At 43.9% G+C, this 17072-nt stretch overlaps 1 protein-coding gene and 1 pseudogene across 2 annotated transcripts; both read right to left on the bottom strand.

The window, feature by feature from the left end:
* Nucleotides 1–56: 56 nt before the first annotated feature.
* LOC308368433 (UDP-glucuronosyltransferase 2B17-like) lies at nt 57–869 on the bottom strand (the record flags this gene model as incomplete). Its single annotated transcript, XM_080842603.1, has 1 exon — nt 57–869. The coding sequence occupies one exon, from the start codon at nt 867–869 to the stop codon at nt 57–59; it is 813 nt and encodes a 270-aa protein (XP_080698729.1).
* A 4578-nt stretch (nt 870–5447) lies between these two features.
* LOC308367542 (UDP-glucuronosyltransferase 2B20-like) lies at nt 5448–12764 on the bottom strand (annotated as a pseudogene). The gene is made up of 6 exons: nt 12056–12764; nt 10135–10283; nt 9869–9993; nt 9570–9657; nt 9255–9474; nt 5448–5730 (listed from the first exon to the last, which is right to left on the bottom strand). The product of its transcript is annotated as a UDP-glucuronosyltransferase 2B20-like (transcript).
* Nucleotides 12765–17072: the final 4308 nt, after the last annotated feature.

Genomic DNA, 17072 nt, shown 5'->3' with positions numbered 1-17072 from the left:
CGTGCACTGGGTCACGAGAGCTCAGATATGAGAGAAAAGCTATGTCTCAGTAGCGCTCACATGATGCAGACATGGTCATATTTCAGATATCCAACATTTTGACATTTTGTCTTTAAAGTCTTTAAATTGTGTTGTGCATTGTCTATGTTCTGGAACTCACCTGCCAGTTCCGTATAAAATGGGTCCCAGTTAATCTTCATCAGACTAAGGATAATAATATCTTGAGATAGATAGAACAAAAAATTGTTCAGCCTTTGTGCAAAATCCATCTGGTCTGTATACTGAAAACCAATCCCTGGCACATAAGAGGGGGGAGTGGGGATCTGCCCACACTGTCTCTCCATGGCACTGCCAAAGGTGAAGCGTAGTGTTAGTATGAAGGGCACACCCAGTGTCTGAGCCAGTAGGTCACCGCACATCCACATGGGGTCAAGGAGCACAACCTCATAGTGCTCCTGCTTCAACTTCTCCACCAGACCCTTATTCGAGAACAAGGCCCTGCACACTACTTTGTTTTGCTCTGCGCCTTTGTCAAGCATCTCCTTGATCTTCAGTGACGCCCCTAGGAAGCTGTCTTCCGCTATGTCATACATCCAGTATCTCAGCATCTCATCGAAATGTTTGTTGAGGTCCTCTTGAGTAAACGGAACCGGCAAAATCTCAAAGTTGAACTTGGAGGACTTGGTGGCAACGGATGGCGTGGCAGTGTGAGTGATGACGGTGACTGTGTGACCTCTGTCCACGAGGCCATCAAGGATGGTTTTCATGTTGAGCCAGTGGCTGAACTCGCACGGCCAGACCAGGACCTTTCCCCCATAACCACCTGCGGTTAGACACAGCAGCGAAAGCAGCACCGGCAGCACATGCATAGTGGTTGACTGGCAGCCGTGACAACTGGGAAAGTGGTAAGGAAAGGGAGCTAGGCTCAGTCAGTCACGGCACATGTGATATGGGGTGGAATTTATGTGGAGCAGCCAACCAGGGAGCTGGAATATTGTGCAAGGTTTTTTTTTTTTTAATTGTACATCAGCCAACTACCATAACTGATAACCAAACTGCAAACAAAAATAAAAACGTAGAAGATCTTTTGAGACTGTCAGCCAAGACAACAAGGGGACGAGGGCTTTACTATCAACTGTAAAAGCAGCACACACTCACTTGTCGCGGCACGTTCTAAACGGAGCTTCGGCTTGTTAGTTCAGGCAACAAACCCTTAATATCCCCTTTATGCTCATTTGGCGCAGTAAGCAACACAGGTTTGTTATGATTCACATTCACAATGATAGGTAATCCGTGATTGCCCTTGCACAAACGTACTCTTCCTCTGGACTTTGACCAGGCGATCACTGAACCCAAAGAATTGATCAACAATATTTTCTGTTCTACGAAGCTGCACCTGTAGTACAATAAAAAGAATGTAAGAAGGTTAGTTTTCATTATTTATCTGTTGGTAATAAAGTTATTGTTTTGTGGGATTAAGATTACGAAAAAGAGTCTCTTAAATCATAACTGAAATCTTAATTAAATTATTTATATTTCCTTTATAGTCATATTTTTTAAATAATTATTTCTGTCATTGGAAGATGGAAGTTACAAAAATCCCAACACCTATTATTACTTACAGCAAATGGCGAAAGATGAGATTAGTCAAACATGGCATTATGCAAATGTTGGCGCTTTTAGTATTTCAAACAGCTGTCAGCTGTTCCTTTGAGATGCATAAGACACATATTCCCAGATATTTTTAATGTAAACTTTCCTTTGGGCTGTCACCCACAACAGTGACCTCCCATTCCACATCAGTCACTAAAAGTAATAGCACCTGAGACTGCGGATAGGATTTCTGAACGTTTGTGAAGCAGGGCGTGGCAAAAAGTGAACAGGACTACACAACATGCAAACAAAGGCAGGCTATTCTCTTATTATGAGACGCTTTAGTTTCTTTTCAGTGCTACCTACCAAATTTCAAATAAAAATATTGTCATTGAGATCATTTATTTGCAGAAAAATGACAATTGGTCAAAATAGCAAAAAAGATGCAGTGTCTTCAGATCTCGAATAATGCAAAGAAAACAAGCTCATATTCATTTTTAAACTACACAATACTAATGCTTTAACTTAGGAAGAGTTCAGAAATCAATATTTGGTGGAATAACCTTGATTTAAAATCACAACTTTCATGTGTCTTGGCATGCTCTCCACCAGTCTTTCACATTGCCGTTGGGTGACTTTATGCTACTCCTGGCGCAAGAATTCAAGCAGCTCGGCTTCTTTTCATGGCTTGTGACCATCCATCTTCCTCTTGATCACATTTCAGAGTTTTTTTTATGGGATTCAGGTCTCGAAATTGGGCTGGCCATGACAGGGTCCTGATCTGGTGATACTCCATCCACACCTTTACTGGCCTGGCTGTGTGGCATGGAGCATTGCCCTGCTGGAAAAAACACTTCTCAGAGTTGGGGAACATTGTCAGAGCAAAAGGAAGCAAGTTTTTCTTCCGGGACAACGTTGTACTTTGCCTGGCTGAGGTTTGTAAAAGACCATTTAAATTGTGATTTTAAATCAAGGTTATTCCACCAAATATTGATTTCTGAACTCTTCCTAAGTTAAAGCATTAGTATTGTGTAGTTTAAAAATGAATATGAGCTTGTTTTCTTTGCATTATTCGAGATCTGAAGACACTGCATCTTTTTTGCTATTTTGACCAATTGTCATTTTTCTGCAAATAAATGATCTAAATGTCAATATTTTTATTTGAAATTTGGTAGGAATGTTGCCAGTAGGTTATAGAATAAAACTAAAATGTACATTTTACTTTAACACATACCAATAAATAGTAAAACCAGAGAAACTGATAATTTTGAAGTGGTCTCTTAATTTTTTCCGCGGCTGTATATCCTTATCACAAGCATACCCCAGGTGAGGAAAAATACTTTACAGAAACTTCAATTAGAAAGTATTATATGCAGCACATACAGTATCTCATATTATATACTGCCCTCATAACAAAATAAAAAATAACAGAGTAACAGAGAATCAAGTTGTTAGGTTTAACATTAAGCTTAGCTGTAAACTGCATTTCCTTTTTGAACATTACAAGGACTCTTAAGGGCCTCTTCAGAAGACACTTCAACCCCATGTTACTAATGCATCAGTCTGTGCTGTGCTGGGACTCTCACCAAATGCTACAATTCTTGAAACCAAACAGCTTTTACTTACTTCTTTAATTTACAATTACAAGCATCTTGCCCTCTTCTCAGCTAACTGCTGACTCAGCGGGTAAAGGCCGATATATGCTCAGTTTCAGACGCAACGCGTAAGCACGTAAGCGCAAGCAATTCACCGGCAGAACAATAGGCTTGCGTAAAATGGCGCAAGTCTATAAAAAGGGGCCGACGCACGCAAGACGTGAAAAGACGCGCAAGGGCCTCTTGCGTTTGCGCCTCTTACCATAAATCGGCCTTAACTCCCCTGCAGAGGGTTGGACTCAGCAGGATTAGCTTCACACACTCACATCTAGGGATGCGTACCTGTAAGCCGGACCGGTTCTGGACTTGTAAAAACGTTTAGGTTCAGGTCCAGAAAAACCGAAACCCCAGTGATTCGGTACTGGACTTGTAAAAAATCTAGCACTCACATACTATATCCCTTTCGTTCTAGACCATCTTAAACCTTCCATAGATAGCGAAATTCGGTGGAAAAAGACATTCCTATACCATTACGCACACGGAGCGAAATGTCACGCAGATTTCGGTGCCTGAGCCGATTTAAATAAATAACAGCAACAAATCATGCAGCTAAATCTTGAAAACTTATGTAAAATGTTGTCTTATAAACAGGAATTATTTCAGGCTGCAACATGAAACACAGGGGCTGCTTCCAAAACAGTAGAAAACTAGCGATAGCTAACTAGCAGTGACGTTAGTGGTGTAAGTATGATTTGTATGAATTATTTTGTATTTTTTTGCCAGGCAGATTTCGTGGGGCACATTTACAACTGCCCTAGCTCCCAATATAAACTTTGTCCTGTGTCGCTCATTGGTGTTTTCATAGCAACAGTCTTATGACAATGAAGAGCAGGCAGCATTTCACAGAACAAGAACTAACAGAGCTAGCCATAAACCTTTTACCAGAGAAAATACCGAAAGGTAAACAGTCAAAAGTGTGGTTGTATTTTGCACAAAAAGATTAAAACATCGCGACGTGCAGCAAATGCAACACAACAATTGCGTGTAAAGAGGATAGAAGGTCAACAGCAAATCAGCAACCTCAGACTGACAAATAAACCGAGATCACAGCAAAACGTATCCTAGTCTCTTAAAGGGGCAGTGCACATTTTCTCGTACTCAGTGTGTTCAAGTAAAAAGATTAACTATAAACAGATAGAAAAGATAGGTATAAACAAATCAGAAATGGTGAAATTTCATGAAATAAATAATATAATACAAAATAATACATTTTTGACTCCAAAGGCAAATATGCTCATATTTTTGCAAAATAAGTTTGAAGCTGTAATGTGTGCAGAGTGTGTGTGTGTGTGTGTGTGTTTTTGTTCTTATTTATATTTATTTAAGTAGACTATAAACTGTTGTTTACAGTTAATATAATGTTCATAGTTTATGAACATTAAAGCTGTAAAAAAAAAGCTGTAGTTTGAAGCCAGATGTTTTGTATGTATTTATATTAATAGTATACTTTAAACAGTTCATATATTCAAATATGCCATGGGTTCGGGTCCGGACTTATTAGGTCCGGACCTGAACCTAAACCTCTGGATTCGAATTCGGACCTGAACCTGAACGTGGGTTTAGGTATGCATCCCTACTCACATCAGTCAGAATAGACATCGGAGAGAATGCTCCCCACGAGAGGATGGAGACATGTTGTTGCTGTCATCTCTGTTATGTTGCACACAAAAGACAAGACGTAGCACTCGAAATACACAAAATATACAAAAGTTTTTTTTCAAGTATATTACATTTTTTCAAAGGCACATATTTGTATCACATGACTTACATTTATATTTAGTCATTTAGCAGACGCTTTTATCCAAAGCGACGTACAAGGGAGAGAACAATCAAGCTAAGAGCAATAGAGACCTGATTGTGTGTACAAATGTAATTCAGCTATCACTCACTGGCAACTGGCTATCAGTCAATGTCTTACAGGCTTACATTCATCAACAGGCTTGTAGAAGCTACCATAAAGAGCACTACAGACAACCATTTTCATACAAGTATATCATCAATATATGTCCATAATCTTAAAATTAGGTATTGATCACATACAAATACAGTTCCTTCCACCCCTTTTACCTGTATAATTTGTATTCAAGACTGTTGGATACAATCAAACACAGAGGTATTTACATACAGTGCATATTTTTCTGTAATAAAAAAAAAATCTACATTTTAGCAACAAATTAGCAAATTTAGCATTTTAAAACCTCACTGCGTTTTCTTTTTGGAGTGGCTTTTCCCAAAGCACTTCCGGAAGCAGAAGCAACATGATTTTACCACAATAAAAATGACCAGTCCCACTATGGCAAGCAGAAATGTAAAGACATCCAGACTGTGGTACTGGTACCAGCTGAGGTTGTGCGCCTGTACGCGCAGATGCTTAGCTCCTTTATTGCGCATGACAAACTCAATCCAGAACACGGCCTCGTCCAGTGGTTTCATGGGCTGGTCGTGGTGAATCCTGGAGAGCCTCATGATGCTCTCCTTGTATCTGGTGTGGAAAAGAATGACAAGAGTGATGCCACAACCTCAATACTCTGTACTTGGTATAAAATGCAAAAACAGATTTAAAGGACCCATCATCATATGCCCATTTTACCACAAGTTGATATGGTTCCTTGGGGTCTTAATGAAATGTCTGTAACATACTTTGGTCAAAATACCACAAGAATCATTTAAAACAGCACCCTTTTTACCCTTTCAAAAACAGCCCTCAAAAGAGTGACGTGTTTTGAGTGCCTGTTCCTTTAAATGCTAATGAGCCAGCTCCCCCCTTCCCCCTCCTCCACGAGATGCGCTCGCCTAGCTTTAACACCTCCCTCCACCCCAACTCTAAACCCTTTCACAAGGGAATGCTTTTTTGGATGAGAGAACTATTTCTCATAAAGACAATATATACGTTGACACAAATTCCACGTAATAGACATCCAAACTAACTATCTACTGTATAAGTAAGCATAGATCCAATAGGCTAGCTTAACTGTTCACACAAAAATGTGTGGCCACATCTTTAGCGATTGCTGTACACCAGCTGGCTCCTACACACTACTACAACATGCTTGTGTCGCTAACTTTTACACAAAGCCTATCATTTCACTGTCAGGTTATTTAGAGTTAACAATTAATCTCGAAAACCTTCAACTACCAAACTAGTAAACAGAAATCTTGTTGTTTGCGGTAGGCTAGGCACTATATCCCTAGCCTGGCCATTACCAGCCTGTGACTCCATTTCTTTCCGTCAGTCAGTCTGGCAAAACCCCATGCATTTTCGTTTCCGAGATGGGCGGGTGCTTAGCTTGAGGTTTAAAATCATTGGAGTTCCCTTAACCAATCAGCAACGTTTGGTAAGCATTCGGTCTCCCCACTCTCCATTACTAACGGGGCCATCTGGTATATTAAACTCTTCCCAAAGCCAGTTGGGAGAAAAGCTACGACATCCTTTCCAATCATAAAACTTACAAGACAATCCTCTTGTTCTCCTTTTAATTTTCTGATGTTCTCGAGAGTTGAGACAATGCTGGTAAACTACAAACTCCGCTGGACTACATGCACCTCGGCAAGGCGAGTTTTGCGTCACAGCTCTGAACTGTTTGCTGATTGGTGCGGTTGTAGGGTGAAGCCTGGAAACGATGTTAGGCGGGGCTGGGCCAGACTAGGTATGAGCTTGAAATCAAATCAGGCGGAAATACGTAGGCTGGTGTCACCAGGCTACTATATCCCCATGCAAACGTAAATTCTCACAGGAATTACATTCAAACGAAGAGAGCCTATTTGATCTATGCTTACTGGAATAGCTAGCTAGCAGCATGAAGCAAATTAAGCCCTCAAGATGCGCTGTGGTCGACTGCACGGATCTGTACATAACGTCCCAGCCTCAGAAGACACACAAGCAAAATGGATTTAATTCATATTTAATGGGAATGTTCCGGAAAGAATTGGCAAAAGTTCGTTTTGTTTACCAATCTGGGCCAATATAACTCTGGACTGGCAACAAGATTGACCTTGCAAGTGGGATCGGTACCATCTATTATTCGCAGTACAGACGAGGAAATTGTAAGTATCTTTAAAAATAATTATTTTGACTGTTTATTGTACGTTACCAATGTTGAAGAGGGGTTGGGGGAATGTTATGTATTCAATGGGCTCTATGCACGCCAGTAGAACGTTCTACTGGCATGCATGGAGCCCATTAGGCTAGTCATGTACTGAATGCCTTGTAAATATGAAATCAATCCATTTAGCTCTTGTGTCTTCTGAGACTGGGACATTTATACAGATCTGTGCAGCCCACCACAGCGCATCTTGAGGGCTTAATTTGCTTCATGCTGCTAGCTAGTTATTCCAAGTGTATCCAAGGTTTGCAAAAACGAAGTGAAGTGCTTGGCAAATATCGTATCTGTAGTGAGTGTAGGGGGGGCAGGGGATGAGTACGGGGGCGGGCCAAGGCCATGCTCATGCGGCCATATTGGAAACTGAAATGAGACTTGGTTGGGTAAACCCGACCGGAAGTCATTCTCTACGATACGAAGAGTAATGATGGGCGGACAGTGGACCACAAATCTTCTGCCCTTGCCCCCTATAACTGCGGCATTAATAGATTATTAGATGCGTCCGGCATCTCTATAAGAGGGTATGTCCGTCCGTCGGTCAGTCTGTCGGTCTGTCGGTCGGTCTGTCGGTCGGTCGGTCTGTCGGTCGGTCGGTCGGTCGGTCTGAAACGCCTGTCTGAAACGCATTCTTTCAAATTATAATTCCCTCCTGTGTCCACAAGGTGGCAGAGTTGAGTTGACGCATCTTGTTGTCCGCTCGGACTTGTTTTTTACAACTCACCGTCAGAATCATTTCTTTTTTCCAGAGTTTTTGGGTCGGAAGACATGCCAGATACCCACATTGTGTCTAGCACTAAAAAAGGAGAATTTTCATAATACGTGCCCTTTAAGTAATCTCCACCCAGTGCTCAGATCAAATAACTGTAGGTTCATGCTGGACAGATGTGCAGTGTAGCTAAGTCACACATCTAAAGCAATGCAGTCATGCTGCAACGCCTGTGAAACCAGGGAAACATGAGTTCAAGGCTGTGACCCCATCCATGCTAGGCAGCCCTGACCTACTATAGCACTCCTTCACATTGAATCAACATTAATTAGGTAAAACATACAGACTACTGTAAACCTAGCATCAATTTAAGCAAGATAACTTGAACTCCAACTCATAGTTATCAGGAACATGCTTTGGACTGCAGCCAACTGCAACTCTTTATGGACCATTTTGTGGTCAATGTTTAGTGATAGACATACATTTGAGTGCCAACTGTTAGTGATTCTGCTGCTTAAGTTCTTTTTTTCCCCCGGCAATATGTGCTTTTGTTTACATTTTGATCATGTGGTGGTGTCATCTACTTTCTGTGTTTGTTTTGACATGTGTCTCTGACTCCACCCTGTCTTTATTTGATTTCCCGCCACTTTGTGAGCACACCTGATTTCTGTTTGTGTGATTAGTTTGTGGGTATTTAAGCCCAGTGTGCCTATCCGTCTCTGCCAGACTGGCCAGTTTATTACCTGTGCCTTTCCAGTGATTAATAAGTCTTGCTAAACTCTGTCTGCCTGTGATTTTGACCTTTGCCTGATTTTTGACTTGACCTTGTTTGGATTCTCTGTTTTGGATACTTCTGGCTTGACCTTTGCCTGCCTGTTGACTACAAGACTGTCTTTGCTTTTGTTTTGTTGCCTGAGAACTTTGTTTAAACTAACTCTGAACCTTGAGCTGTATTGTTTGCTAGTGGGTCCTTCACTGCTGAAAGTCTAGCAGCCATGTTCTTTTGTTAACTTACTATTACTTCTATTCAAACCTTTATAACCACAACATAACAACTGAATACACATGTTCAGATGAATTTATTTTTCATACATGACTTAGCAACAGTGAATTGCCAACAGTGACTTCATGATTTGTCCTATTTCCCTAAAGTCAATCAGATAACCAACATAAACCAACTACAAGAAGAGAATGACTTACGACGGGTTGTTAATCACTGTGTTGAGGGCATCCACCAGATCTTTACTCTCCATCTTGTTGAAATCCAGACTGATAGCTGCCCCTTTGGTCTTCATGTGGTTCAGATTATCAGGCTGGTCGGCAAACAGAGGGATGCCCACCATGGGCACTCCGTGGTAGATGGCCTCATAGAGCCCGTTAGTGCCACCATGGGTGATGAAGGCTTTGGTCTTGGGATGGCCTTTGTAGCATAACGTCACAGTGGAGAGTTTAGCACAACAGTCTCGCATTAACACAATTTCTCGTCATAATAGGAAGTGTAAACTAAGAGTTCACCTAGAAGGTCATTTTGGGGAAGCCAGTCATAAAGTCTTGTATTAGGGGCCAGTGTCTCTGGTTTGACACCGCTGTACCGCCATAAAACCTAAGGAAGGAGCAAAAAACAGTACAAAGGTGAGAGATTATATCATTCATTCATATCATTGTATCAGATTTTAAAGATCTATAACTATGGTGCCATGAAGTCACAACACAGGATATTCAAAAGACCGCATGAAGCCAATTTAAATATGTTAAGTTGCTGAGTCACGAGTACTGAGAACTGTGCATAAAAAATACTTTCAACATCCATTAACCTTTTGAGGTATTTGTCCAAGTGCAGAAGCTATTGTTATCGCTCTCTCCATGGTGAGGTTCTTAATCATGGATCCCAGTGAGAACACCACAATACCGTCATCCCCAGTACAAATTCCTCCATGTTCTACGAAAGCATACATAAAAAAACAAACACACCAAACACTTCATAAAGGCTTCAAAGGAGCTGCACAATCCAACATGGAGGTGTTCATTTTTCAATAACAACAATACAAATCAACATTTTGAGAATAGGATTTGATCTCACCTCAGGAAGAGGCTTTGCAGGTTTGCAGTGAAGGCCTCCAACGAATTTGAAATTGGGGAGAAGAGGTCTGGGGTACTCGAAATCCCAATAGGTCCGGATCAACCAAATGTCAGCTTTACTAAGGACATCACACAATTCTGTTGGTTTACCTGAGAGAAGGACATCACATAATTCTGTTAATTTAGCTGATGAAAAATGGAATATCTCTGACATTTATAAAACAAAATCAATACAGCAATCAATTTAAATAGTCAGAATAGAATAATGTAGAATAGAATAATCCAAGAAGACTATGGCAACAGCAGTACTCCGTATGAAATTAGCACAAAATAACAGATGAAGGGACCGGTTATTTGCAATAATTCCACCTTATTTATACCTAGTATAAATATATTACTTTTATTGGCATTTAAACATTTCTTGGTGAGGGCTCTTTGTTCAGACCTGGGGATGGAGGTGAGAACTCCCTTCCCCCCCCAGGTTTAGACAAAAGTGTCTGCAGCCATGGCCTATTTTGAATAGCTGGTAACACCCCTTAAACATTATGTATATAACAGCCTGTTCTTCAAGGAGTAGGTTAGATAAGCTGAAGGTGAAGCGCTGTGAGTGAGTGTGTGACTTCAAGCCTCTGTCTCACGATGGAAACCACCATCGTTCAAGAATAAACCTGAAACATGACTGACAAAATCCATGACTGTGTTTTCCAATATATATTAGAAAACTAATTTCTATCACAGATCACCAGATACATTTGGAGGTAAACAAACCTAGCGCAGTAAAATCATGAACAAGTTATTTTAAAAACTGAGAAATAAATCAAGTACATGGAACATTCATAAAGAAAGCTAGTGAAAATCCTTCCCTATGGCCCTTACCTCTGATTTAACTTAGCTATTTATCGTCAGCTTGGTGTGTAGATAAAACAAGGGTTTATGGAAAGAGTAGCTACATAAAAAAATTCTGCAACCTTTCCACAAAGTCCATGTGGTCTGTGAACTGTGCAGGCATGGCAGGTACATATGACGGTGGTGTAGGCAATTGGCCACACTCCCTCTCAAATACATAGCCAAAGGTAAGCCCCAGAGACAGAATGATTTGTAGCTCTAGTATGTCTGCCAAGACGTCGCCACAGGGCATCATAGGGTCCGACAAGATAACCTCGAACTTCTGTCCTTCCATCAGTGCCTCGTTACGTAGTATGCCATCACACATTATGAAGTTGTGAGAAGTGACGCGGTCCATCACGGCTATCGTTTTAAAAAACATCTGTAATTTAGACAACTTCCTAGACTGATACATCCACAGATCAATGAATTCATTCCACATAGTGTTCACCTCGTGCTTCTCCAGAGAAACCTGGAAAACCTGGAAGTTTACACGATGGTCCTGAAATGATTTCACAGAGGGCGAGGCTGAGTTGACTAAAACCGTAACACTGTGGTTCCGTTCCGCAAGCTCTTCCACAATCATTTGCATGTTGTGCCAATGGCTATAATCCCCGGGTAAAATCAAAACTTTACCACTTTCAACGCAAAGTGGAACTATAAGCAGAAGTGTTATGATAGAAGAAATAATTGCGCGTTTGCGCGTTGATCTTAATCTGCGAATTAGGCAAATTGACAATAGTGATTCAGTCTAAAGCCACAGTTTAAAGCAACTCTTCTGTCAAACTGTCTCATTTGTAAATACTAGTATTGAGGTTAATGTTTGGCAATGAAGAACGAGGCGAGGCCAAAGTCTGGTCGAAGGGCATCTGTGGTCAAAGGTATGTTTTTCCCGTTTGATGCACTGGCTCATGAGGGATAAGATATGAGAAAGACTATGTCTCACATGGTGCAGACATGGTCATATTTCAGATGTCCAACATTTTGACATTTTGTCCTTAAATTGTGTTGTGCATTGTCTATGTTCTGGAACTCACCTGCCAGTTCAGTATAAAATGGGTCCCACTTAATCTTCATCTGACTATGGACCAAAATATCTTGAGATAGATAGAACAGATAATTTTTCAGCCTCTGTGCAAAATCCATCTGGTCTGTATACTGAAACCCAATCCCTGGCACATAAGAGGGGGGAGTGGGTAGCTGCCCACACTGTCTCTCGATGGCACTGCCAAAGGTGAAGCGTAGTGTCAGAATGAAGGGCACATCCAGTGTCTGAGCCAGTAGGTCACCGCACATCCACATGGGCTCAAGGAGCACAACCTCATAGTGCTCCTGCTTCAACTTCTCAATCAGGCCCTTATTCAAGAACAAGGCCCTGCACACTACCTTGTTTTGCTCTGCACGTTTGTCAAGCATCTCCTTGATCTTCAGAGATGCCCCTAGGAAGCTGTCGTCCGCTATGTCATACATCCAGTATCTCAGCATCTCATCAACATTTTTGTTGAAGTCCTCTTGAGTGAACGGAACCTGCAAAATCTCAAAGTTGAACTTGGACGACTTGGTGGCAACGGATGGCGAGGCGGTGTGAGTGATGACGGTGACTGTGTGTCCTCTGTCCACAAGGTCATCCAGGATGGTTTTCATGTTGAGCCAGTGGCTGAACTCTTCGGGCCAGACCAGGACCTTTCCTCCATAGCCACCTGCAGTAAGACACAGCAGCGAAAGTAGCACCGGCAGCACATTCATAGTGGTTAACTGGCAGCCGTGACAACTGGGAAAGTGGTCAAGAAAAGGAGCTAGGCTCCAGTCAGTCTCGGCACATGTGATATGGGGTGGAATTTATGTGGAGCAGCCAACCAGTGAGCTGAAATATTGCGTAAGGGCTTTTACCAAACTGCAAACCAAAATAATAATTGGAAGAACTTTTGAGACTGTCAGCTGTGGCTGAGACAAGAAGGTGACGAGGGCTTTATTATCAACTGTAAAAGCAGCACACTCTCACTTGTCAAGTGTAAGATAAATTCAGTTCAGTATAGTATATTTGGTTTATTGTGCCATCCAACTTACAACTGTCTCTCTGTGTATTTAGAAAGAACAGGCAGTTACGACCTTTGCCACAAACTGGTCAAATGGAATGTGAGCTAAGCTACATTGTAAGTTATAGCTTGGCCTCTGGAGATAAGACATGGTCAACTAGTCCCTGAAAGGCAGAGGTGCAAAGACTTCACACATTAATGTCTTATTGCTGAGAATAACAGATAAAACATGTCATTGATCCCATGACCACCTGTTACCACGAAGGGCCCACGAAATTACATCAGTGAGAAATGGACTATAAGAACTGTTATTTCTGAGGACTCATCAGAATCCTAGGTTCTCCGGCGAGTGGTTGACTCCAAACTATGTTAACCATTGCTGTATATTTGTGCCACAATTCACCAAGTAAAACTCATCTTGTTACAACAACTTCGTATTGGTGCATTTCCAAGTCCTGAACCAACACGCAAAGAGTACAGAAATACTCTAAAACAAGTCAATGATGAATATACAGCTGAACCCCTCAGATGAGGGGAGATCAGTGATGAAGTCCATGGCCTCTGGGGAATGGGCAGCGGTTGTAGTTTACCGGCGGGCAGCTGGCGAGGAGTCTTCACGAACCTTTGGACCATCTCGGCCCCGGGTGACCTGTGCCCAGTGAGGTGTGCGGAGACTCTATGACCTGCTCCCGCAGGGAGGCGGGAATGTCCGTTTTCTCCGCGGGGTTGCCCGGCGGAGTGGGATCTTCGATTTGAGCTTGAATGATCTCCTCATCCAGCCCCACAGGCGCGGCAATCAACGGCGTTGGCAGAATCCTCTCGGTTCCTCCGTGCTTTCCTCCACCTCATGGATTCTGGACAGCGCGTCAGTCTGGACGTTGTTGGATCCTGGACAATAGGAGAGAGAAAAGCCGAATCTGGTGAAGAACAGCGCCCACCTGTCCTGTCGGGGGTTCAGCCTTCTTGCCTCACGTATGTACTCCAGGTTCTTGTGGTCTGTGAGTACCGTGAAGAGGTGCCCGGCCCCGTCTAGCCAGTGCTGCCACTCCTCCAGAGCGAGCTTGACAGCTAGGAGTTCCCGATTGCCCACGTCGTAGTTGAGCTCCGCTGGGGTGAATTTCCGCAAGAAGGAGGCTCATGGATGGAGCCGTAGTGGAGAGCCCAAGCGCTGGGATAGCACCGCCCCCGCTCCGGTTTTCTAGGCATCGACCTCTACGAAAGACCTCAGAGTCCAGCAGTGTGAGAATGGGGGCGGTTCAGAAGGGGCTCTTCAGCAGGGCGAAGACTGTGGCGACCTCGGGACTCCATGGTAAGGACTTCGGCTTCACCTGGAGAAGGGTGGTGAGTGGAGCTTTGATCAAACTATAGCCCTTGATAAACCGTCTGTAGAAGTTCGCAAATCCCAAGAAGTGTAGTTCCTTCACCGTCCTCCATTGGGGCCAGGCGTGGATTTTACTCACCTTCCCCTTGTCCATGCTGAGGCCGGCTGGGCTGATGTAATAACCCAAGAACTTCATGCAATCCGTATGGAACTCGCACTTCTGGCCCTTGGCATAGAGGTGGTGTTCACAAGGCTTACGGAGTACCTAAAACACATGTTGGATGAGCTCAGACTCGTTCAGGGAGTAGACCAAGATGTCTCCGATATCGATTCAGGTACTCCCGGAACAGGTCGTCAATTAAGCCTTGGAATATGGAGGGGGCGTTGGCCAAATCGAATGGCATTGCGCAGTACTCATAGTGTCCACTGGGGGTAATGAAGGCCGTCTTCCACTCATCCCCCTTGCGAATCCGTATGAGATTGAAGGCGCTGCAAAGGTCCAGCTTCGTGAACACCTGAGCCCCCTAAAGCTGTTCCAGGGCGGACAGTATGAGGGGAAGTGGGTACCGATTCTTCACGGTTATCAATTGAGGGTGCGGTAGTCAATGCAGGGCTGAAGTCCTCCCTCCCTCTTCTTAATGAAGAAGAAGCTCAAGGCTGCCGGCGATGTCGAGGGTCGTATGTATCCCTGCTGGGGAGCCTCCTCGACGTCCTCCTCCATGGCCTTCCTCTCTGGTAGAGAGCTCATAGGCTCACTGGGCAACAGGTCAATACTGCAGTCCTCTGCTCTGTGTGGGGGAAGGCTGGAAGCTCGCTGTGGGCAAAATACATCTTCAAATTGTTTATACTGCGGGGGAACATGAAGACTAACCTGATTAGTGGGGCTCTCGACAGTGGTGGCATGCAGTGCAAGGTGTGCAGGGGCAGGAGTGCGATGATAGGATGGCGTGAGGCTTGGGTGGGTGGTGAAACGACAGGTAGGCAGCTATCAGGGCTTGGGCTAAGAGGGAACCAGAAGAGGAAGTCAGGGTTTACTGAGGTACACAAAGGGTTACAAACAGATATTTCGCCCTGGGCAGGACTCACCCGGGGTTGTGTAGGACAAGTAGGATAATCCACCACCACATGACCCTTAGCTCCGCAATACAGGCATATATGCGGTCTCGCTCCTCCGGGGAGAGTTTCAGAGAGTCAATACACAGCCGGAAACTGCCACCGGATCACTGTGTGGCGCGGTGTGGCGTGGGGAAGGATGGCGGATCGTGCAGGCACTGCTCCCGTCGGTTCGCCACTCTTGATGGCGAGAAGGATGAACTGTTCTAGCCCGACGGTGTGGTCGTAGCCGGCGAGATGGAGCCTTAATCCTGGTTCAATCCCATGGCGGAAGACGTGATCAGCACCGGTTCGCTCCAGCCACTCTCAGTGGCCAGTGTGCGAAATCGCTTGGTGTACTCATGGAAGTACATCGTGCCCTGTCTGAGCCTCCATCTCCAGAATGAGGGTGCATTGGAACCGAACGCCTCGGCAGGCAGACTGGGATCCGGAGAATGGTGCGGGTCGTACCGCCGCTCCGGCCCGAGTGCAGGATGCGGAGGCAGAGCTGGCTGAATCCATCCGTCTCGGTTTGGTCTTCTGTCACGGGACGGACTGTCACAGTGATGGGAGTTTCTTGCAAACAGAGTTTATGCAGATAGACTGCCAGGGAACAAACACGACAGACCACAGGTTGTAGGGGAACACAGATGATGAGGAACAGATCCTCTTGCACGTAGACAAACCCATGGAGGGGCGCAGGCTCGAAGCACTGAATGAAACTCAGGAAACAGGCACGGAAGGCCCAGAACGGCCCAGAGCTTGAAGCAAAACACTTGAGTCAAACTATAACTGAGGCTATGAAAGAAACGAAGAGAAACTTGAATGCAAACTATGGCGATACTCATCAGACGTCAGGAATGCAGGAACTGGAAAGTACTCTGTATAGTGCGAGACCAGACACAGAGTGAAGGGAGTGCGAAGTATAAGTAGGGAAGTGACAGGTGTGGGTGATTAGTATTCAGGTGTGGGTGATTAGCATTCAGGTGTGGGTGAACGCGGTGCAGGTGAGCGCGGGAAACGAAAGGGGGCGTGGCTGGTGCAGGGCTGGGCTCTGACGTGACACCTACAGACCATTACCACACTCTTCCTGGCATTATATTAAACATCAAAATCGACCCCAAAATTATAGCAGATGTTAAGCAGCTGATGAAACCCACTGCTACTAATAGTTAGTAAAGCTAGGTCGTTTGCATACATAGTGGTTGACAAGGGAATTACCTATCATACAACCTGTTCTGCATCCCCCCAGCTGCCTGGAAAGGTTGTCCATATAGAGATAGAAAAGGCCTTGGGATAATAGACCCCCCTGCTGGACCCCGTTACCAACTTTAAAAGGGGTAGATAAGAAGCTCCCCCATCATACGCATATACTCTGGTTCCCATACCAGTAAGCTAGGATGCGTACTAAGTTACTGGGCACACCCCTAAGCTTGAGCTTATTTAACAGCTTAAAGTGGTGGACGTGGTAAAATGCTTTGAATGCATCAATAAACCCTATAAGCATAGTAGAGCCCTGCCTTCTATATGTGTCTATTGCCTCTTTCAGCGCATAAATACATACAGTGCCCTCCACAAATATTGGCACCCCTAGTGAATATGAGC

This window comes from Sprattus sprattus (assembly GCF_963457725.1).
Source record: "Sprattus sprattus genome assembly, chromosome: 7".
In the NCBI taxonomy this organism is placed as follows: domain Eukaryota; kingdom Metazoa; phylum Chordata; class Actinopteri; order Clupeiformes; family Clupeidae; genus Sprattus; species Sprattus sprattus.
The sequence above is the reverse complement of the archived record's forward strand: the minus strand, read 5'-3'. Positions and strand labels throughout refer to the sequence as shown.